This window comes from Dermacentor andersoni, chromosome 4, assembly GCF_023375885.2.
Source record: "Dermacentor andersoni chromosome 4, qqDerAnde1_hic_scaffold, whole genome shotgun sequence".
NCBI lineage: Eukaryota > Metazoa > Arthropoda > Arachnida > Ixodida > Ixodidae > Dermacentor > Dermacentor andersoni.
In genome coordinates, this window is record NC_092817.1 from 51,895,276 (window position 1) to 51,919,798 (window position 24,523).

Here is a 24,523-nt window from a genome sequence, read left to right on the forward strand (position 1 = left end):
CCAGGTGGTATAGGCGTCATCCTGTATTTGGCGATAGGGTGCCGACCGTGTGCGGGACTTCGAAAAGAGGATATCATATAACCGACGTCTTATCGCTTGAGCGGCAGGCCTGCATTGGGGTGATTTCTTTCTTTTCACCAGTTTTTTTCTGTTGTCTCGCATCCTCAGTACGGCACATACAATCAGTTTTCCTTTCAGAAGGTTCGCATCCTGTCTGCTTGCAACACGCCCTGTACCTAGCAAATAAATAAAAAAAAAAAGCGACAGACACAGGAACTTTCGTGTAGGTGCTCAGACCACTGCCGACTTGCGAAATTTCAGGCTTTATCAGAAAGTATAAGTTCTGAGGAAACCTGGTGTCTGGAGATGCGCTGCAATGACAATGACTTTATAGAAAGGCAAGCCCATGACAAATTTCGAATCCTGCACTGAATACACAGTCGACTACCGTTAATTAAACCTCGGTTAATCCGATCTTTTGCTTAATTCGAATGAACTAAAAAGTTTGGAAAAAATTCACACGCTGCCATAAGAAACTCGTTTAGTTCGAACTCAAAAGTGTACCACTTCGGTTAATTCGACCATCACAGGTGCCCCGTCATTCGCAGCAGCGGTGACCGAAAGCTTGAAAGCACAAGAATTTCTCCATACGATACTACTACTTCCTTAGGCATGAAGCTGTTTTCTTTCCTTATTTATTTTTATCTTTTAGTGGCCGGTGCTCGTTCCGCCCGTGAAGTCATTCGTACCCGCTTGTTTCATGTGTCACGCTGAAGCAGGTTTAAAACATATCGGCTCTTTTGGACTCATGCTGGTCGAGTCGCCGCTTCGAGAGAAAGAAACAAAAATAGATCACGGATTACTTTAAGCAATAAATAATATTTGTATTCCTCCATTTTGTTGCCGTTTGCTTATTCGACCTTTCTGATAAATAGACTGAATTTTGCAGGCCCGCTGCAAGAGTCAAATTAACGGTAGTCGACTGTATTGGGTATATTGATAAAGTGGCCGGGATTCCAAAACTGTCGTGGGGTGTGTGTAAGGGATCCCTAAACTAGATGTTCTTATGGAGCATAATTTCATGTATTTTATTTTATTTATTTATTTACAGCATACCTACATTGCCATAAAGGTGTTAGGTAGGAGAAAAAGAACATAGCCAATAAGGACAAGCATATCGAACATATATCCTTGTACACCTATATAGTAAACAGAGCAATGTTATTTAGAGCAATATACATCAATAAGGTAAACAGACTATAATGCTATAAGAAGGCAGCATTCGTTAAAGGAAAACAATCTGTGTCTAAGGAGTGAACCACCTCCTCCGAATGTCCTTGATTCCTTTGTATCCACTGAAGAAGTTTTATTGTTTTTAAGTATATGCCCAGCGCTTCTACATCTGTGTTCACTATTTGTTTTCTGCTGTTGCATCTTTCTCCCTGAACATGTGGAAAAACATGCCAGCAATATGGCTAGTCTGAATTTCCCGGTTCTTCTTTCCCTGTCTCCCTCTCTCTCGCCCTCTTCCCGACGGTTGCAACGCACGGCAGACATTTCACCGCACTGCGCTACAACGCATTATTTGGCGCGTAATTGAAGAGCCTTCAGTTCCCTCAGTGGTAAAACGCCTTTTCAGTTGTCTTCTCTGGCAAACATCCACCCCGTGTCATTCTCGGAGGACATCATTTTGGGACCATGTCCCAAATGAACTCACCAGAATGAAGCCCGAGGTATATTACAATGACTGTACATGGGTCATGCTACAATTGTCATGCTACGACACAAGGACTATAGCTTCAAGTCGTTAAGTGCTGCTTTGTTGACGACTAGCATCCCCACACCCGTATTCTTGTCACCGTCATCATCTTCCTCCATCTCTATTTTGTTCCCCTCTTCCCGTGCGCAGAGTAGCAGGCTAGAACGCGCAAGCTTGGTCCGACCGTTCTGCCTTTATACAAACAAATTCTGATATTATTCCACACTCAAGCGTCATTGCAACAGCGATAAAGATAATTAGGGCTAGTGTTGCGCGGAAAAATTCGGCGTAAAACATTTATTTGAAAGAACTCAGCAGTACGTCCGAAAGGAGGAAGCAATTGGAGATAGCCAGCCTGCTTATGAGCACGCGCTAACGCGGGCTGCCTCTTACCTTTCGATCAATTTACGACCGATATTGTCACAAGCAGCTACTTGTCGAAACGTATCCTAGTAATTTGCAGTCGCTCGAATTATTTTGCAGGGATCATGGTCAATCAATCAATCAATCAATCAATCAATCAATCAATCAATCAATCAATCAATCAATCAATCAATCAATCAATCAATCAATCAATCAATCAATCAATCAATCAATCAATCAATCAATCAATCAATCAATCAATCAAATTCAGTTTATTTACCCGATAGCACTGGATGGCTACCTGGGCTAAAAGTGGTGTAGACAGCTTGACAACAGAGGCCCAGGTGGTCGTTACAAGGCAGACACAGTGAAACGGCAAAAACAAGATGCTTAACAAGAATCCCTGAAGTGGAAATTTATTTAAGAATACATGTTGATAAAAGAAAGCCAACAAATAAAAAAATATGGAATGAAAATATGAGAATAATAATAATAATGCAACATCCGTGCACAAGAAACAGAAATAAGATTAAATATATATGTATATGTATATGTATCGATGCAACGAAGTACACTTTAAAACAAAAAAGCTCGCAACTGAGATTCCGACATGTATTGAGTTTCTTTGTATTTGTTCAGAAGTAAAGGAAGATTGTGTTGTAGCATTTGTAGTTTGTAATCTGTGCAATAGCTTGGGACAAACCGCATGTCAGTGCTGCGTGTATTTAACACAGGCCTGTGTACACATGAGGTCGCCGTTGTTTCTAAGAACTGCCTAAATATTTTATTTGAATGATAAAAAGACGCCAGTACACGATAGTCATACATGATTTTTATGCGAATTATGATGAAGTTTTACCCGCCGTGGTTACTTAGTGGCTATGGTGTTGGGCTGCTTAGCACGAGGTCGCGGGATCGAATCCCGGCCATGGCGGCCGCATATCGACGGGGGTGAAATGCGAAAACACCCGTGTACTTAGATTTAGGTGCAGGTTAAAGAACCCCATGCAGGTAGTCCAAATTTCAGGAGTCCCCCACTACGGCGTGCCTCATAATCAGAAAGTGGCTTTGGCACGTAAAACCCAATAATTTAATTTTTGATGAAGTTTTGAAAAGCGCTCACACTAGATGCACGATATTCAAGGTTTGAAATCTGACGTATAACTTTTTTTTTTGCAATAGTTGAACTTTCTTTATGTTCGTTTTAGTTGTTGTTATTATTATTATTATTTGTTTTGAACACATATACACATATACACAGGTATCAGGAAAGGGAAAGCGAGGAGCAGGCTGGCAACTGCCACCGGAAGGGGCACAACGCCTGCCTACTCCTCTGAAGGGAGGTGACAGCAACACAGAAATGGAAGATAGGAGGGAGGGCAGGAAAAAGGAAAGAGGAAAGGAGAGCAACAGGACAAATCTAAAGACCAAAGTAGAACACTGCAACAGGAAGAAGCGTTAGGGTACAGTACTGATCACAAACAGTAGAGTCGGTCACTGAAGGTCACGCTACTACAGAATCTTGGAATGTTCGTGCTACAAACGTGAACCTAAGTTAGTTAGTTCTATAAAGGTTAGTAGGGCGCGATGGGCCTGACCACGTTTAGATGCACAGCCACTGGGGTATAAACATTCCTCGAGTGTCGCACACCGCAGGCCAAGGAGATGATAGTTTCTCACTAGCGACATGCGCTGCGCATTGAAAGCGGGACACTCAAATATAAGGTGCTGAAGTGTCTCGTAGCAGCCACAAGACGTACACAATGGACTTTCCGCACGCCCTTGTCTGTATAAGCGTTCGTGCACGTTCACGCAACCAACCCTCAGCTTGAGCAGTTGTGCTCTAGCGCGACGAGGCAAGCCTCGACCACGAACACGGGGCGGGAACGTTCCATTTGCGACGCGCTGTTCTGGATGCTGCTTGAGTAGGTGGCGACGAATCAGCAGACGAGCGTCATCAAGCTTGCACACAATTTCTGGGCAGTCACAGTTGTTATGAACGCAACTTGAAGCGAGCCGATCAGCCTCTTCATTTCCGGCGATTCCTACGTGTGAAGGTATCTATTGAGCAACGAGAGATACCCCACGTGATGTAATTTTGCTCGCAGAGTCATTAATGCTGCGCACAAGTGGACAATCAAGCTCACTGTGTTGTAACCTGCTAAGGGCAGCACGGGAGTCCGTAAAGATGACAACCTTCGATGTAATTAACTCCTCTTGCACGTATTTCAGTGCAACATTAATCGCTGCTAGTTCCGCAGTTGTTGACGAAGTTGGATGAGGTATTTGAAAGATACGTCGTAGTTGAGTTGAAGGGCAGTAAAAAGCTGCAGAGGCGCCTTGACCGTCGTTGTGTACAGATGCATCTGTGAAAACTTGAAGATAATCTGGAAACTTTTCGAACAAGTGAGACTGAGCCAATTGGAATATTGCCGAAACAGCCGTATCAGACTTTTTGTGCATGTCAGGGATTGTGAGGAAAATGGGGAATACGTGTTTCGTGATACCTTTTGGAGGCGGAGACGTATCTGAAGCAGCATGTTCAGAAATGGTAGTGATACCCATAAATAATGCCGCCATTTTTCCCATGCGAGATAATGGGCGGTGAATCAGACGATCAAGGAGCGATTGACCATTCGATGTGCGGTGCAGACGCTCAATATGATATAGAGCTCTCTGATCTGCTTGCAGCCTCAGAGGTAACTGATGCGCTTCAGTAAGTAATGCAATAGATTGCGCCTCACGAGGTAATCCAAGCATTAGTCGAAGGGCAATGCGATGATCTCGCTCCAGTTGGGCCATCAAACTAGGTGGTATGTTCAAAATTGGTAATGCGTACAGCATGCCTGAAAGTACAGATGACTGGTACACCTGAAGAGCCGTTGTTTGGTCGCAACCAGCACCACGAGCAGTCAAGGCGGCCACATACTTAAGAAGGGAGTGTGATTTGCGTCGTACAGATTTAACAGCAGGACGCCAAGAGATGCGATCATCCACAATTAACCCCAAGTAACGGTGTTGACGCACCCAGTTTATAGGCGTTTCGCCAAGATACAGTCGGCTCATTGTTCGACGAGCGCGTTGTTTAGGGTGATATGCTATTGCAGCCGACTTAGCAGGTGATATGAGCAGGCCAACTTCACCCAAGTACTCCGAAGTACCGTTGAGAGCTCTTTGCAAGCTTGCACGAAGCCGCGGACCAAGGTGCGAAGGGCCGCTTATCCACAGAGCAATGTCATCTGCGTAGACAGCTATGCTCACAGGGAAGTCAGTGTCTCGAGGCAAACGACTTGGAAGCGCGGCGAGTACCGCGTTAAACAATAGCGGCGATAATACGCTGCCCTGTGTTAGCCGGACCGAACTACAATAATTAATTTGAGAACCAAACAGTGCATAATATATTTTTATTTTGATATTTAAAGGAAGCGCACGACAACGCGACATCGTGCCAATGACGGACGCAAGATTTTTACATAGATTTAAAATGTGTGAATCCCATGTAAGGTTCGAAGATAGTGTTACGTCGAGTAAAGTGTGTTCCTCAACTATTTCAATGTCATCATTTCCACATCTAATGACGAGCTCTAACCCCAAAGCCTTGTTTCTGACCCGAAAAACCGTAACTTTTGTTTTTGAAGGAATCATTTTAACCGAGTTTGATGAAGACCAGCTGACAAGCTTGTTAAGTATATATGATTACAGTCAACTGCCAGTTTGGTCGCGTCAGGACGAGAAAGAAGCACGGTGCAATCATCTGCATATATAATGAACTTTACTGTGGTATCAATGTTAATTATGCTATTTATTTAAACATTAAACAGAAGTGGTCCCAGTACTCTTCCTTGCGGTACGCCTATTGTTATTGTTAGTAAGGATGATTTGTGCATGTCGATACATAGATACTGACTTCTGCTGGAAATGTAAGATCTAATTAAAGATAAAGGTTTACCCCGCATTCCAAAGATCGATAACTTATGTGCTAAAATTTTATGGTCAAGTGAATCAAACGCCTTGCAATGCTAAAGTCTATGAATAAGGTCATAATAGTTTCTTTTGGATGTTTATTAGTACGTGCTCTTTAACTTCTAATAATGCTGATTCCATTGATCGCCCCTTACAAAAACCATGTTGTGATTCTGAAAAAAACCTGTATCCTATGAAAAAAGTTGAGCCGATAATGCAAAATTTGTTCAAAGGCTTTATAGCAAAGAGAGGTATGGTCAATATCGGTCGTTAATTTTTAGGCACGTTTTTGTCTCCGCCTTCATATACAACATACAGTCTTAATCTTTTCATTGCATCTGGGAATTCACCTAATTCTATAGACAAATCAGATACGCATGCAAGTACCGGTACTATGTATTCAAGTATTATTTTGATTGGCCTAATTTGGAGGTTGTCGATATCTAGTGCTCTCGTATTCTTCAGAGACATGGAAGGCCTATAAATTTCAACTTCGTCTGTGAAATGAAGGACACACTTTGGGAGCAGATATTGGCCAAGTCATCGCCGAGATGGGGACTTGTAGCAGTAGTGTTATTGCCAATGAAACGCTCATTCAAAATTATGCCAGAGCATCCCCAGTATACACTCTGTTCTCGTGCGTTATTTCTTCGGGAGACACTTTTTTCCTTTCATGGCCTAAAACTTTATTTACTGCATTCCATGCTGCAGAGGAGTCTGTTCGAAATGTTACCAAAAATATTTTCGTAATAAGTCTGCTTAGCTCACCGTAGTTCCGAATTGAGCTTATTTCTAACTTCTTTAAACTTCTTCAGCGCATTAGGGCATCTTGTCTTTAAGAAAGTGTGAAAAAGCTAATTTTTGCGATTTATTTCGCTTTTGTGTGAAAATATTACCCACGGTTTTTTTTATCTTTCTGAGTGGTCTAAAAGCTTTAAAAGGAAAATGGTTCATGTCGATGTTCGTAAATGTCTACAGAAATTTGAAATATGTGTCATCCACATTTCCTTTTTTCATATACGCAAGACAAATCTTTCGAAGAGATATTAGATTTGAAAGCCTCTAAAGCATCATCTGAGATACACTGAACAGTAACTGAGTCGCACTGACGTTTTCCAGTTTTCCCCGGAGCATCATAACACATAAAGATCGGACAATGGTAGCTAATTTCCCATGCTAATGTATCAGCGTCACGAATTGCAGTTTCGCAGTTTGTAATTAGCAAGTCTAGAGCAGACCAAGTGGACACCGTTACTTGAGTAGGTGTTTTGATCATATTAACAAAGCCTGATGAAAGTAGCCGCGTAGTGAGCCCATATTTTTTTACCAACATAAACAAAAGCCCAATTGCAGCTATGTTCCAACTTGACAAATTTGGTTATATATCATTTGTATACAGGGTCTCCACCAGAAAGCCACATACGACAGCTTTCTGCTCTACATGTTGTGGAGCGAAACAATCCACCTAATTTAGGTGCCTCACCAGAAACGCCACAGCAGTTGCGTTTACTTAATTCTTTTCATTTTCTTTCTTTATTGTTTGTTAGTAAACTGAACTGAAAATAATATTTTTCTTTTGGATAAAATTCGTGTTCTTTACAGCGAAAATGCGACAAGGAAAAAGAAAGTTGCAGTTTCGCCCTAAAGGCGAAGCATTGATAGTGACAGCAAATTATTGAACAGTTACACGAAGTAAGGTATGTAGTTTTTATCGGCCCCATAAACTGCACTAAATATTCGACTAATTAAATTAACAAGCATGGCGTCACGCGCACACAGGAACGAATGAAGGGATCTCATTCGATGACCACGAACGTCCGCTATCACAACGCTGGCGTGATGTGCACAAACAGAGGGTGGATGCCTTGTGTGGCCTCTTTCTAGAACGCGTATGCGAAACTTGAGATTACGCGACCTTCAACGCAAGGCGCGCGGGAAGACTACGCACGTGAAGCGGCGAGCCATCTTGGCTCGCGCAGACTTTGCATCCACCGCAGATTACCACCATGACACAGTGAGCGGGTTGCGTGTGCGATCGGCCGATCGAACAGCCATGCGCAGCCACGGCGGCGTTAGAGAAGGAGACGCGCGTTCGTATAGGCTGGAAACACAGGAAACTCATTGGACTGCATAGTGACTTCTCCGGTATACTTAACTCGATTTACGTATACGCCCGCCAACGGAGTACGCTACCGTGTGCTCAGGTGCACTCGTTTTGGGCTGGCAGAGAACACTCGAAAATGGAGTTAACTTCCGGACAAGTAGAGAGAGAGAGAGAGAGAGAGAGATGAGGAAAGGCAGGGAGGTTAACCAGATATCAGTCTCCGGTTTGCTACCCTACACTGGGGATGGGAGATAGGGGCAGAAAGATGACAGAGAGGAAAACGCTAAAAAAACACGCACACACAAAAGGCGTTCCAGTTAAAGGCTTTCGCAAAGGCCGGTAGATCGCAGAAAGCGCAATATAAGCTTGCACGGCCTTCTTCAGTAAGTGTATGTACAATTTATATAAGGCTGGACCCTGAACCCTGACGGCCAGCTGAGGGACGTGGGGGAGTAGGAGTACAAAACACGGGAATTGAGGCTCGGGGAGAGGATATATAAAGCAGATAGTAAGTAGATACGTAGTAAGGATACTTTCACTTGCTTACACTTAGCGAATGAAGTGTACCAACCTTGTTCGAGTCACACGCGTCGCAGTGTTTGTAGCATTGCCTCGCATGCCGTCACCATATATACAGAGTTTGTAGAGCGCAGAACCGCTTTAGATCACCGTGCGCAAACGACAGCACAACGTTATGCGACGAATGCACCTCTACACGGGCCGCGTGTACGCCGTGTAGGAATTCTGCGAGATTGCGCCGAGGCGGGGAAGGCGCGTGCTGCGCATTGGCTCACGCGAACGGCCCAGTTATCGGGAAAAATCTTAATTGCTCAAGAAAAAGAAGAAAAAAGAAAAGCCGTCTCATCCACCGCAATCGGACGCATTGCGGCGCGGTGCGTCAACGATACCGCAAACTGACGAATGCACCCCGACTCCCGGATCCTCAGTGTTGGAGGCTGCGATCGGGAGCATGCGGACCGCCAATTATATACGCGAAGCAGCGAAGAGAAGGACACTCGGGGCGTGGTTTGCCCCGGAGCTGTCGCGTGCGGTGAACCCATGAGGATTTCTCGCGCGGTCTTACCCTGCGGTCACAGTGCGCATTCGCGGGATCATTAGGTACGCGGCGCCGCGCCGAGATGGATGGATGGATTAGAAACGCCCCCTTGTGCGGCGAGAAACTCCCCTCGCTAAGCATGATTCCGCTGTCTTATCGTTCACTGGCACGTCAATGTATCGGCTTGTGCTAAAAAAAAGAAAAGGGAAGGAAGCGTGTGGCTTCACTGTTGCCCGATAGATGGGTCCTATAATGAGGGCCGCTATAGTGCAACGAGAGCGTGCGTGATGCTATAAGCCGTCTTGACCCGACACCGTGTCCGGTCTTGATCTCTCACTCTTTCGCGGCGCGCAACGCGAAGCAACTGTTTTCCAGGGATTCGTCGCCACATCGCGGACGATCTGGTTCCGAATCCGTGTTCACAAACAAGTTCGTATCCGCAAGAACAGTTTGTCGAAAGAGGCGCTGGCCGACCCTGATAACGGATGTAATATTAGTAAAAATTGTAAATGATCAATGACAAAAGGTTCCTTCGAGATTGGGATTTAAAAAAAAAAAAGGATTGGGATTTGAAACGTTGGTTTTACGTTCTTGAAATGAGCACTGGATACCCTTCGCCAAAGGCACTGCGCATGCCTGACAATTGCGCCCGCTTCACAATTATTAAATTTTTTTCACCTATTAGCGATGCTTAAATGCAATGGTTTCTTTCTTTGGTGTCATTTGCGGTCTATGAGTGATGTTTTTGGCGCTGATTTCATTTATAAATCATAACTCATAAAGGCAAGGGTCCGACTGGGATATATATGCGCAGAACACGCATAAAACAATATGTAGGTACTGATGTGAAATTGCGAACATGCGTGTGATCAAAACTATTAAACTTAATCTCCCTTTCTTTATTTTAGTGCTGTTTGAACCATCACGTAAGATAATCGTCTAGTGATCATTCCATATTAGCAACGTACGTATACAAAGCTGCACTGAGTTTGTTGTAGAAGGGACCAGCATGAAGCGCAGGTCCCTTCATTATCAAAGTTCGCGCGACCACGTAAGAACGACACTGACTTTGAGTGTATCACACACTGCGAGAAGGATGAGCGGTGAAAAGAAAGTCGACCGTGATAACGGCTGCTTATGCCTTCTCGCCGGCTACCAGGGCCTGTGCACCCAATGTGTCTATTACCGTATACCGTTAATCGCTGTCACAGCCACGGTCACAATGCATGCTGCGTTCATCCTCTTGAGTTAGACATTATTAGTTAACCTTATCTATAGAGAACCGCGGACTGTAGAATATAATGAAACGGGCGAGATCCGTGGATTAGTATAACGCGAACAGGAAGGCGTGCAGTTGTTTCCTCACTGTGTCTTTGTCCATGTTCTCGCTAGCTGACGTGCACACCAACTAGCGATCAAGCATGTCATCGCCGTGCTTCTCGCACACGCTTTCGCGCCGTAAATCATGCTGAAATTGTAATTTTTTGGAGTAAAGGTTAGGATACTCCACCACAGTTCAATAATTACTTGCGGTCCTTACTGCCAACTTGGCTCAGATATGCGGCGTTACTTCGGGATAAACCAAAGTCTATCTTTGTCGCCAGTGTGGATGCCATTCAGCGACGTCTGTAAGTGTGTGCGACAGCGGTTAGTGTTAAAAAAAAAACGTAGAGTTGCATCAGGTATAGATCATTATAATGAAAGCTCGGAAAATAATTTTTGTGGGGCACAGAAATACTTCCAGGAAACAGATTTGTTTTTCACCTCAGGGAGGCGTCGTCTGTAGTGCGTTTTGCACTGGGCGCCCGGCGTGTGATTGTATAACTACTATTGCTGGACAGGGTAACACTGCCAGCCCTAAAAACCAAAACCCGAGAACAAAACAAAACAAAACAAAATTTGTGGAAGTCCAAAGCAGAAGTCGGAATCTATGTTTAACCGAATCGTTCGTTAAACGGCACGCAATTAATTGTCGCTGTGCTAGCAGATGTGATTGTCGTTTCACTTGAGATTTCTGATATGGTCTTGTATTTGTCGTTATGAGTGCCTCTTTAAGTGTTTTATAAATGTGTTGTCATTATGGTATGCGTGTCTTACGAATGTCGTTTGATTGTAGATTGTATTGCGAATGTGTTATGGTTGTCGCGATAACTGCATTTTCGAGTGTTTCACATTGTCGCCGTGATTCTGTATGCAAATGTCGTACAATTTTCACTGTAATCTGGCTCTTTCTAGTCACTTTTCGTCAAGGTCAAAGGGATTTTAGGTTGAACTTGAGATATGGTGTTCTTGAAGATCAAATAGAGTATCAATTCGGAGGTCACAAACATTATCGCCATACAGTGACCTTTTATCGGAACCGCGTTCACAATTTTATTTTATATGTACTATGCGTATGTTTGCACCACACATAGAACTTGAAGTTGCGTTGCGCTTATGGATGTCGTATTTACGACTTGTATATATACATACAACTACGTGCAAACGATTTTCTTGCACTTTCTATAAATGTCTGTCAACATTTTTATTAAGGTATGTGGGGCATGAAACGTCGTCGTCGTTGCTGTTTCTCGTTTTGTTTTTGTTGTTATTTCTAATCTTTATTTTCGTCTTATCAGCTTGTTATTGAACCGGTGTAGCCGGGATTTGTACAAGCTGCGTGTGTGTGGTAAAGTATTTAGAAGGATTTGTGCACGTTGCTGGTTTCGAGACATTTGACAACCCCACGATCTTGATGGCATATGAGAGTCTCAATGTTGCCAAGGGGCATTTGCACTTCGTTTCACACATATTTGCAAGTACATGCTCGTATACAACACTTTGTAAAAAGAGAAATTGAGTGCTACGCAGAGCGCCATGAGCGCCGCAGAAGGCTCGCTACATGATCCGGAATCTTTTGCCAACAGAGGTCATGGCGGGCGGTGACAAACACAATGCGGCTTTGTATACGTACGCTGCTAATATGGAGTGATCACTAGAAGATTTTATCACTTAATGGTTCAAACAGTTGTCCTTCTCTACCCTCTGCGGTCCCCTTGCCGAGTGTCACGAAGGTGGATACGCCGGGAAACCTCTCTGCATTTAAATAAAGAGCATATCTCTCTATTTCTATTCATACGTTACCCCACGCCGCCACGTATTTCAACGCCAAGTCATTGCTTCTGTAAAACCACGGAAGCTTGAGCGAGTTCGTAAGACATGATGAAATAACTACAGTGCGCCGAAGAACGAGGACAGACGAAAAGAACAGACAGGACAAGCGTTGACTTCAATCTCAAATTTATTATGAAACCACGAAAAAAAGTATAGCCACCGTTAGTTTAGCACACATGTGCGCGCACTTGCGCAGACGCCTGAAATTCGTCGGGTTACGACACCAGATTTTTGCAGCGGGCTATATTCACCATCTCTCAGACCAAGCGACGGTTGGCTGACACGTGTGTAGCCTTTTCTTTTTAAGAAGGCTAGCTTCCATAATCTCTCGTCACGAGTTCAAAACATCGACAACAGGAAAGATCACGTAGAATGACGTAAACGGTTCGTTATGGCCTCCACACCCGATAACCGCTCAGTGCAAGACACACTACCATCTTATTATTATTGTCATCATTCTTGACGTTATTATTATTAAAGGACGTGCGGAAAAGGTGAGTCGCAATAAGACGGTTCAGTGTGTTGCGTTTAGTGGGTGTGTTTTGCAGAATATATTTTGCCCATTAATGCCTGCTCCATTCACTGCCTCGACTAAATCTGAGGTCAATGAACCTTAGAATACGCGTTGCCACTGCACACACGATGTTATTCTTTCTCCTCTCTCTCTCTCTCTCTGTCTGTCTGTCTCTATCTCTCTCTCTCTCTCTCTCGTTTATAGAAAAAGAAAAAAGAAAGTAGTGTAAAGACCGCAGAGTGAGCGAGAACGTACTCTGCATTTGCATCGTCATGTTCTTGTTTTCGAAGCCCACACGGAGGACGCGCCATTGTGGGGGCTCCTGACCCTCTGCTCTCATGATGCGATGTTCCTTGGCGAGCTGAACTGCGCAACCAGAAGCCAAACGTCATCTGCTGTCGACGGCAGCGCCAGATGTCGAAATGTCTTTCCTTCAGACTCCGGGGAAACCACATAGGGTGTTCGCGCTGTTTGGTTTCGGGCACAGCAGACCGGGCGGCCTTATCGCGTTGCACGCGAGGTGAACAGAAAGGAAATGAAAAGGTCACCGCCTGTTGCCTGGAGGCACACTTCTTTTTGCGGTTGTACGTGGGAACAACGGAACAGACAGCGTGTAAAGGTGCGGGACCTCTTTTTTTCAAACAATAGGCCATGTCCGCCTGCTTGAGCGCACGCGGCTTCAAAAATGAAAAAGAAAGAATGGGAAGCGAAGCTACGTATAGCTACGAAAAGGATATTATGGAAGCCATGTTGCTTGTATATCAAAATTTTGCTGGTTGAGTTGAAGTGGTACAGCGATTAGCGTTTGTAATCTGGCGTATCAAACTTATTAAATAAAGCAGCCTACAGCTGCTTTATTTAATAATGTGGAGGGAGAATGCGGAGAAGGGTCCACGAGGGGGGGGGGGGTGAGAAGGCGATGCGGGTGGTTGTGGGTGCGTGTGATATGTCTGCAGGCGAGTATAAACCGGTATTATGTACCGGTAATTATACTACTCTGCCAGACGTGTCATTTGCAGACGCAAAATCATGTATAGCTGTTGAGTCACAGCACCTTCGGGTAACTACCACAGGAGGCGCGGCGCGGTGACGCCTTTTAATATGTGTCGATCACACATTGAGAGAGTGAAGCGGGCGTATTGAACTTGAACGCTTATACGAAATCGTAACAAAAGCTTCAAGGATCAAGTGATGGCTTATCCAACGTAACCACACAGGAGAAATTTAATGTAGGCAAAACCTGTAATAAATGCCGGTGTATCTTCCTACCAGATTGGTAAACCTGCTTGCGGATGTGGCGCTTTACAGGCCCATAGAGCTGAAGCCAAACGTGAGCGTGTGAGAGATAATCAACGCGAATCGCATGCGTTCACATTATGCGGGAAGAAAGGGCAGAAAGTTGGTGCGGCCAGAAGTAGAGCCCATTATGATGGCAACATGCGCATGCTCATATGTCATAGCGGGTCACGAACTAGAAGATAGGGGGTTAACCGAGGGGCCCGATTTTTATTAATCATATCATAAGAAGCCAACAAAGACACCAAGGACAACACAGGGGAAATTACTTCTACTATCTAATTGAAGTAAGGAAATTATAAACTAATGGAATTGAAAGTGGCTAAAAAGACTTGCCGCAGGTGGGGAACGATCCCACGTCCTCTCATTACGCGTGCGTTGCTCTACCAATGGAGCTACCGTGGCGCCGTCTTCCCATTCATTTTCTGAGTTATTTATGTTTTACTACTAGAACTAACCCTGGGAGTGTTATCCAGCGCCACCACTGACAAACCTTGGCGGCGGATGTGGAACATCCTTTCTGCCGCAGGCGTCACGAGTACGTGATCTTTTTGGGTGAAGGCAACTGGTCAATAAACCCACACGTGCTACCTGAAGGCATCAATGTTCCGGATTCGAGACTCTCGTTATGTAATGAACGAGAAGAAAGGGGGTTAACGGAGGGGCCCGATATTTATTAATCATATCATTAGAAGCCAACAAAGACACCAAGGACAACACACGGAAAATTACTTGTACTTACTAATGAAAGCGAGTCCCGTCATACGAAGTGATATATGCCTGCTCGTAGACAGTGCAATTGGTATTTAGTCAGGCTTTCATTTGTGAAAGCATACGAACGTACAGCTGCGTCGTGAACTTGTATGCAAACATAAACCTTCCACGACAAATAATTGCAGTGTTACTTCAGTTGAGAAAAAGAAAAAGTTGAAAAGTTTTACATGGACAGCTGGCAGAGTTCATTTATGCCACAATCTATGTTAATATGTAAGCGAAGGAAATAGGTAATCTACAAGTGGTCTATTTCTCGCTTATAATGCACCGTAGATTTCTGTTTTGCTTGGAATGCATAAGAACTGGACACGGCGTTGTAATAATACCCATGGTGTGTGTGTGTGTTGGGGGGGGGGGCGAGCGCTACAGGTGTCGCTTGCATAAACTAATGCCCCTGCATACACACGTCTCCACCAACCAGGAGGAGCTTTAATGTAAACATGAAGAAGTTCTTAGAATGACAACTCGATACCAGTGGCATGATATAGTAGCCAAATTGTATCAAGTTCTTAACCGTGCAAGCATGGGCAAGTCATTGTGAAAACTTTCGTATCTTACTGGCCTGGGTACTCTACGCTGGACTTCCACTTTATGTGTTTTACCTGTATAGCTTCGCTCTGTCGTCATCGCCAAGCATCGTCTCCCTCTTTTTTTTCCATGTTTCCGCAGAATAGAGTAACTGGCTAGAGGAAAGTACCTCAGGGCGACCGCTCTGCCTTTCTTAGTATTTAAATCTCTCTCTCTCTCTCTCTCTCTATATATATATATATATATATATATATATATATACGGACTGTCCTTGTTTTTTTAGTTCACTGAATTAAAAAGAAAATCACCTGTGGCAGATAGCAATGTTCTAATCCTTGAGCTGGAATGCTCGAAGAAGCGAACATTACTTGACCCAGGAAATTAAAAAGCATAATAATTTCCAATATGTTGCTAAATAATTTAGGCCAAATATTTAAATTTGCGGAATTAAACCAGTAAGTTCTCAAGGTAGGCCCACTTGGAACGACTTTCGAAACAAGCGCTGGTTTTTAGCTGCGTGCCAACGAAGTTGACTTCAAAGTGACATCGAAGTTCTATTACCTTTTATCCAGAACGCCATGTTGTGAATCTAGGACGAAAAAATAAATTAACAAAAAGGCAGCGAGAGAAAGTTTTAGCGTTACGCTTGCGGTCTTCGGACGGCGTTCATACTATAAGTGGATGCGACACAAGTGGGCGCGCGAAAATTTCTGGCGTGGACACGTGTAGGGCCTGTAATGACATCGCACAGGCGCCACTGCTCTGCCCGTAAAGAGCTGTGCCAGTGAAGATACATAACTTTAATATTGTGAGCCCTAATATTGTTTGGCGCACTTTAATAATCTGGCAACAGAATTGGACAAGCGGCTATAGCCTGAACAGATGCTTATAGTGCTACAAGTGCTACTGTGCTATGTGGTGACGGTATGCGGTGACAGTATTTGACTGTGATTGTATGCCTAGGCTCCTTTCTTTCTTTATCTCTACTTTGCGATCACTTTACCTCCCCCTCCCACCTCTCTCCAGCGTAGGGTAGCATACCGGATCTACCCATCTGGTGAACCTCCCCGCCTTTCCCCTTTCTTATCTGTCTCTCACTTAATAATCTGAGAATATTGGAGATAAAAGGAATGTGTCACCAATGAAATGTTTCATTACCTTTTGCCGCGCGTTGAAATTCTCGGAAATTCTCAGGAATAACTCAGTCAAGAATTTAGGGCCTTGTTCGAGCAACTTTGGCGGTTTAACAGTATAACATCAACCTTGCATATGCGGCATAGACAAACATATATCATACATATACATAGATATATGCGAAACATCACGGCGACGGCCGAAGTTTGTCTGGAGATTCCGTATAATTGCTATCGCAATAAAGAGCAATGCATTTAGTCGTACGCCTTGAGAACGCATATATTGAAGCTGCCGTGTGACACTCTGAATACGTTCTAAGTGGGTACGATTTGTGGACTCACCGGCTAGCAGTCGTAAATTACGATACATTCACTAACAGAAATAATTACAAAGCTAATTAGTGAAAATCTGCAAACTAGCTCGTTATGCCTTACCACTTCTTCTCGAACAAATAATGCCTGCCTCTCCAGGTAACTAAACTACAGAAGAACTGTGCTATCTACCACAGGCGATTTAAACAAGAAATCTTGATTGAGAAATCCTTCTGACAGATATTGATAAATACGACACCTTCTTTCTTCAGGCGGTGCGCTTTATTGAGGTAACAGCTGGAATAGCTTACGGCTTCTGAAGGACGCACGTGGTAGCATCAGCAGGTTCCCCATCGGGAACTTTTGCAATCGGGAGTATGGAGAAACTGCGGACGCGATATGCATACGCGACACAGTATGCATATGCATGCCTTGTCATCGACACCCCGCTGTGAATAATCGTTTGCCTGTGCTTGGGTAAGTCTTCGAGGAGCCAAATGTACATTGCAACACCGCGAGCTTATTTGCTGCGAAAGAGCACAGTGACTGTGCGTTCAGCATAAACGCGCAGCACGTCGTCCTGAAGATGCATTATACGTATATCATGTATTCTTTTCTATCCTATACTCTGTCTCTTTCTTTTTTTGTTGCAAGTGCGCAGCAGGGGCAGATTGTAGATGCCGTAAACTTGTGGAGAAGTTGATTAGTTTTGGCGCTATAGAGAAACTGGGAAAGCGAAGCTTAGCCTTGAATCGCCGTTTTCCTCGATAATAAATCGCTCGAGCGCGCAAGAAGAAGAAATAAAGAAAGGAAGAAATGAAGTAAATCAGCAGTATACTATAAACTCTACTAGAGCAAACTGCAGCTGACGTTTGTGACCAGAAATATCATGAAATTCACTAGATAGGAACTTGCGCTTTATGTATAGCGCTCTGTCAATACTATGGCAGCACGAAACTTGGAGTCTTGCAGTGTCGGAGGCCGAAAAATTCGACAGATGCACATTAAAGAAAATCTGCGACGTAATGCACACATTTAGATAGAGAGAGAAAGAGAGGCACTCTTTTTAGCGAATGACGGAGTTGCTCGCGCAGCCTTAAGTCTGGCATACGAAAGGAGTGATGCAAATTGGGGATGCATCATATGAGAAACACGCATAAGTAACATATATAAGTAACAAGCACAAACATCTAGAGCATCCGAATTGGAGGCTTAGGAATTACAGCCCGTACACCTGCCGTAACAGACGATGTAGAAACGTAAATGCACAGAGGGAAATTAGGCAGTTATTCAATAAAATATTTATCGCACGCCAAAATGGCTCTCGCTGCAACAATGAGATTAGAGTCCACGGAAGCGTCCCTTAGAGAATCCAAAGCATTGTGGTTTAAGAGGGCAGCTCGCTGCGGGTTAATCGCCTTAATTTTAATCTTGTTGTAATGTGTCTCGTTACGCGTTCCGTTGCAAGTGTGTATAGTTATCGTTTCGTGCACAACAAGCAGCATCAAGATTAAACAGCGAGCAGATTTGTTGATAAATGTGAGGTGACAGACGCGCGGTTCAGCGCATTAACTTATTTAGCGTGGTTTTCCGATCGAGATTTCGTGTAGTGTTTCGTAACCTGGACCTCGTTATAAACTTTTACCGAACCTCTAGCGTTGAAGTCTGTTTCACTGATCACCTTGTTGACGTGTCTGACGTGTTCAATGTTGTGGGCTCTCTTCAACGCTGCTTCAACATTAAAGTAATTAGCACGGCATGGCATTAGAAAACTTCACATTAAGTGCTTACAACCTATAAAAATCGACATAGAGCTATGAGGTGCACATTTTGAAAAATTTTCGCGGCCTACTTTTTTGTTGTTGTAAATTCTGCACTGCAACAAGGTTACCGACCATCTGGCAACTGGTTTGTTTCTTCTGTCGTACTTGCCAATGAAAAGGTACCAAATAGCATGCTGAATTATATCAAGTGACACTGAAGATGTCAGTGAATAAACACATAATGAAACTAACAAGCGGATATATACGTTGTACTGTTAGTGTTTGTATGGTGAATGTCCATGGTTGGCGCTCCGGTATGCAACCAATGTCCCGAGGTATGCTTTATGTAGATACTCAATATACATTATTCTTCATAGTTGTGCTGGGAAATTAGTTGCTAATCATTCTATTTACTGTAGTTTGGAGCGACTGACGTAATACATCGTTAACTTAACAAGCAAACTTTAGGTATACTGTTTAGTACATTTTAATGCCAATGGTTTTACCAGAGCAGACATCCAGAGAAGAGCAACGGTTATGCGTAACGATTCCGCCCTTCCGTTCGCATGCCATCCCCACGCTCTGTTGCCACTGCTCCCAGTAAGCGCCGACGGTAAACGATATCATAAACACGCTTGTATGCGGCATATCTCTTTCTGTTCGAGCTCTTTTTGTCTACTGCCTTTGCCTCAGAAACGGGGAATCCCGGTCTTCGACGCCCGAACGGATGGCGTGCACCTGCAAAGGCGTCGAATGATGAGGGAGAAGTGCGCGGTAGCGGCGCAGGAGTAACACGGTGGCTGGCATGCCGGTCATTCCTTACGCCCAGAAGCCCCAGACGTCTCTCTTGTTGGTTCTTTTCGTGCCCGCACAAAACTAATCCTTGAAGCGACCGCTGAAACACTCGCAGCATGGCGATCAACCGCTGGGTGCGCGTTCCAAGCCCCAAGGTAAACCAGGAGGCGCGCACCTGCATCGCTCACAGTGGGCGGCGCTTGCTTGCTTCTGTGCGCCACTTCCCAGCACGTTCTAGGTGGCGGAAAGCTTATTGGTCGTATAAGTGTTCGCTCCCTGCCTTTTTTTTCTTTTCGTATTTATGAGACTAAAATTTTTAGTCCCGCCGTTTTTGATGCCTCTCTTTGTCGGAGCTGGTGGGATCCGGCATTGGTTGCAGAAAGTAATGCTACGTGTGTACCTTCACGATGGTGCGTAGCCGAACCAAAACAATGTATTTCGTGCTGAATGCACTCGGGAAAAATGTCGATTACCGGAGACGGTATTTGTAAGACATGGGGAGTATCGCAAGAAGCGCTCGGTAGCGTTTCAACCACAGGAATCCCGAAAACTGGCTAGCTTTACAAACCTATGCTGGGTATATACGAATGCTAAAACCCTCAACTCACCGCAGACCTTTCTATATGGATGCAACATACAGAGTGGAGAGGGTCGCTTGAATAAATAGGTCCCTCTGAAGTCCTTGAAAGTAAATTTTCAGCTCATTCTATGGGTGTGTCCAAACAAGGAATTCGCGAAGCTCACGCGAAGCATGCAGGCAAGCGGTGCCAAAGTCGTCGCTCCTCAAAGTTTGTCGCAGTTGGTAAGCAAACACTCTTTTCACAGGTCAGCCACGAGGAACAAGCTTTTGATGAGTTGTCCGCGCAGGAAGGAAGAGGGAGGAGGAAATAAAGAGAGAAGGCAAGGATGTTAACCAGAAATTTGTCTGGTTTGCTACCCTACTCTGCGGGAACGGAAAGAGGGTATAGATAGATAAGATAGAGAGAGGGAGGGGAGGGGGAGGAAAGCCGCGGTGAGCTCGCGCACGCACGCGTAGGGCCTGAGCGAGTCAAAGCCGTTCACATAGGCCATTCGCCCTCAAGAAAGACAAAAGTGCCTTCATAGGTTTGTGGGTTGACGAGCGATGGGGACGGTCTTCAAGTAGCACTGGCACAGACAACGGCCGATCGTCCAGTCGTCGCAATGCGATAGATAATATTTGTCTTTTCGACTGAAATCGATGACAGTGGCACAATAAACGTTCGATGTTCTCTTCCACGCCGCAGACGTCGCATGTAGAACTGTCGGTCATTCCAATCAAAGTAGTGCACGCCTTCGTCAAAGCCACTCCCAACCAAAGCCGGTTCAGAAGCGATGCCTCACATCGGTGAAGCCCGGGTGGAGGTCGGAGTAGTAGCGAAGGGCTCAGTTAATACAACCTGGTGTGCCGCGTTAGTATCGCCGTCAGCTAGCGTCTGATTGTAGGAAAGGCGACTGTTAGTGTTTTAGAATAGGGTGCCAAAACTACACACAACCGTTGGGGGCGGCAACCCCATTGTGGGTCATTTGCGCTCTTTCGTGCTCGCTTTACGTTCTTTTCCTCTTCCAATGGTTTGAGTCGTTCAACGCTTGGGCACCCTAGCATAAAGCTCTCTATCATTTCCGGGCAAAAAAGCTTCAGCAGCCGAGCCACCTCGTAAATAAAGGTTTTTCCTCTCTCCTCTGCCGATCTGTATACCCACCTAGGGACTATATATCTGCGTACTCGCCTGGGAGACTAATGGAGGCGAGGGCAAGTGGTTTGTCCATATCAAAAACGCCTCCACACTTGAAGGTAAACAAATGTGGGGAGCCTACAAATTTCTGGGATTTCACTTCTAGCCATTGTTCCGAGATTATTCAGAGAGAAAGAGGCGCTATGTTCTCCATCTCTTCATCTCTATACAGTGCCCCCCCCCCCCCTCCCCTCTCTATCTCTCTGAACAACGGCTAGAAGTGAAATTCTAGAAATTTGCAGGCTCCCAACTTTTGTTGACCGCCAAATGTCATTCACGTACCGGTGCGGCCATTAGATTCTCCCTTTCCTTTCCTTCTTCCAACAACCACCAAAACGGTCACTTTTTATACAACTATACAGACGCCGGCGCTACGGCCCCCAGTGTCGCATTGTTCTTGACGGCGCCGGCGACGCCGAAAAGCCGTCGGAAGCTTGTTCCTTGTGATGGGAGCTTTAAGCCCCTTAAGCCAACCACAAGGGGTTGAGACTTAAACCTGCTTAAACATGTTTTACGCCAAGAAAGGAGTAGTAGGTCTCTGCAAGTTTGCTTTCCAATCAAGGCCATTTTATGCGCCGTGCAGAAATTCGCTTAGTTCAAGGTGATCGCGTTTCAGAGGAAGTAACAGTGACTCACAGTGAATTGCGAAAAGTGTTCACGTGTTTCTTGGTACAACATGCATGAAGGAATCTCTCGAGTGCCAGCACTGGTGCAGTAAATTATTTTACCTACGGGCAGATTTAGCGACTTTGGTATGCATACAACCGAGACCTGCTCACAAATTTCACGTAATGTAACGACATTGGGATTCGGTGGCATATTGGAGACAATTGGCAGAGCGAGTCAGCAGAGGGACAAGCACCCAGTTCACACCCGGAGAATAAGCATACAGTACAACTTAAGACCAACGAAATAACGCGTAAAAAAACAGCTCGCATTTCAGCAAGCTGCATAAAAGCATCACGTCATTTGTTTACGTTCGTTCAGGCCTTATTCAGGAAACCCGTACATATTAACGGAAATATGTTGTGTTAGAGAACTCAGTTATTTTCTCAGGATCTACTAAAATTGAGAACCGAGTAAGCTGGCATATGAATTTCCAGTTTATATTTTAGGTATCTGCGCCAGCTTTTAATTAATATAGATCGGTGCTCGTTCTCGCGATGTACTTTTTCGGACGTGCAAGTAGTATATTCATGAGGCTGATGCACCGTCCTCCAATCTCTTAAAATACTTTTTCAGTGAGTGTATTGTACAATAGTGCAGCAGATAGTGTGCGCTGTGCATTATTGCGCACAAGGCCATGATAACATAGCGCATGGACGTTAACTTGGCTGCATGTGAAAAGTGTTTGTACAGACGCTACGCAAGCAGAATTGTATACTGGATTGCAAGACTGCGTCAGTGAAATGTTGAATTTCAATAAGCATCGATGCGAAGCAGTTGGTTACATTGGAAAATTTTAAAAGAATGCTTTTTTGTTATATTTAAAGGAAGCATTCATCTTCAAAGTGCGCTTGACATGATGGTATCCAATCAAAAGTTGCTGAGTTCATTTCTGTTCATATAACTAAATTCTTGACGGTGCGGCGTGAGCTTCAGTGTATCCTCAACAATATCATTCGGAAACGAGTGTGCAACGTTAGTATCGCAAATGAGAGCTCATTTTTCTTCGATAGCTTGTGCTGCGGTTCTCGAGCATAACAACGAGGAAATAGCGAAAACATATTCAGTGACAATCTGAATGGCCATCTTTAGCTTCTCTCACTGATGACGAACGCAGACAACGAAGAAGAAATTGGGAAGCAGTAGTGCGTGCCTGATCTTACGGTGATCGATGTCGGGAAACAGCTAGCATATTTTGGTTGCAAAGCGTGCCTTGAAAATTTAGCTCTCTCTGTGATTACAAGTAAAGTGACAGGATATTACTGTGCAAAGGGATTTGAGTTACCAGTACAGCGTCACTGGCTTCGGGAAACGTTCTAAACGTTTTATTAGCTGTCAGTTCAATACCAAGTTTTAATATTCTAGGGTTCTCCGAGACGTACATATGACGCTGGAACTCGCAGCTGCCAATGAATGATGTTCGTATTTTGTTGATTATGTCTCGATCAGTGTCGTTGTTGTTTGCTAATGGTTTACCATCTTTGGATAAATTCTTTATTCCTTTAGCGTCGCGGGAAAACGTTGTTTTGAATTTGTATCTTTGTCGTTAGATACATACCGATAAATGGCATATTACTGAAATCACATGTTGATTTCACCTCAGCTGCTGAAACATTAAGTACAGAAGCAAGACATTGAGCATTAGGCATTAAGTACGGCATCGAAGGAGAGAATATGGAGGCACTCACCCTTGGAAGCACGGGAGCAACGAAGTTATTCATCCCTGGTGCAAGCTGAAATCCACAGCGGTCCAGCATAGCTGGTGGACGTCCTTGAAACGCGACGCACACAGTCCTTCACGTTCGCCACGCGAAATCCAACGTCACGTCACTGTGCTGATCGCTGTACTTGAGCAGAGCACCGCAGCCGCAAATGGACAGGGCCACCAGTTTCCCAAGCACGAAACGGTGCCACCTGTGTGACAAGCAGCAGCAGCACTCCTTCGCAAGGTGCGTTCTTACTCAATGACAACAACGGCAGTTCCGCAGCACAAACGGTAGCAGGTCTTTCACTGTTCAACAGGCTAGAAGGCACGGCAGCCTTTTGTCAACAGGGAAGGTCGTGACGGTAGTGAGGTTCTTTGCAGTGCTGGTTGAGAAGGTGACGAAAATGTCGGCGTTACAATCACGAGAGGAGGAGGGAGAGGGGGAGTAGGCTGATCACGCGGAGCACGTGCGCAAAGAAGTCCACCGCGATCGTCGCGCGGCGAGTGTCGTTGGTGCTCATGGACGCGCGGCGTCCATCCCGCGGCGACGGGGGCGGCAGCAGCAGACGGCGTTTCAGCCGCTGACCGACGCCTCGGAGACGTTACGCTCGAGGACGGTAACGTTGCGCGCCCGCGCGCGCTCTTTCCTGTTGAATGGGGGGGAAAGTGCCGGTGGTCGTCGTTGCCGACGCGACGCTGCTGGCTTTGGAGAGGCAAGGCGGCAGCGGCGGTCGCGCTCCTGGGGGCGAGGAGCAAGCAGCGCGTGCACTGGGCGCGGTCCGGCAACACACCAGCCGCGAGGCGTCTAAGTTGCAGCAGCGGCTTCTTTGGCAGCCAATGGGAGCGCCAGTATGGGCGTGCACTCTTCTATCAGGCCGATCCGG

The 24,523-nt window shown here is 45.0% G+C and overlaps 1 protein-coding gene across 1 annotated transcript in view; it reads right to left on the reverse strand.

The window, feature by feature from the left end:
• LOC126537156 (uncharacterized) overlaps positions 1–24,144 on the reverse strand; it is an 89,148-nt gene extending 65,004 nt beyond the window's left edge. Inside the window, exon 1 of the mRNA XM_050184324.3 lies at positions 23,623–24,144. Coding sequence (XP_050040281.1) covers positions 23,623–23,691 — 69 coding nt within the window. The 5' untranslated portion in view covers positions 23,692–24,144. The remainder of the gene's footprint in view (positions 1–23,622) is intronic.
• Positions 24,145–24,523: the final 379 nt, after the last annotated feature.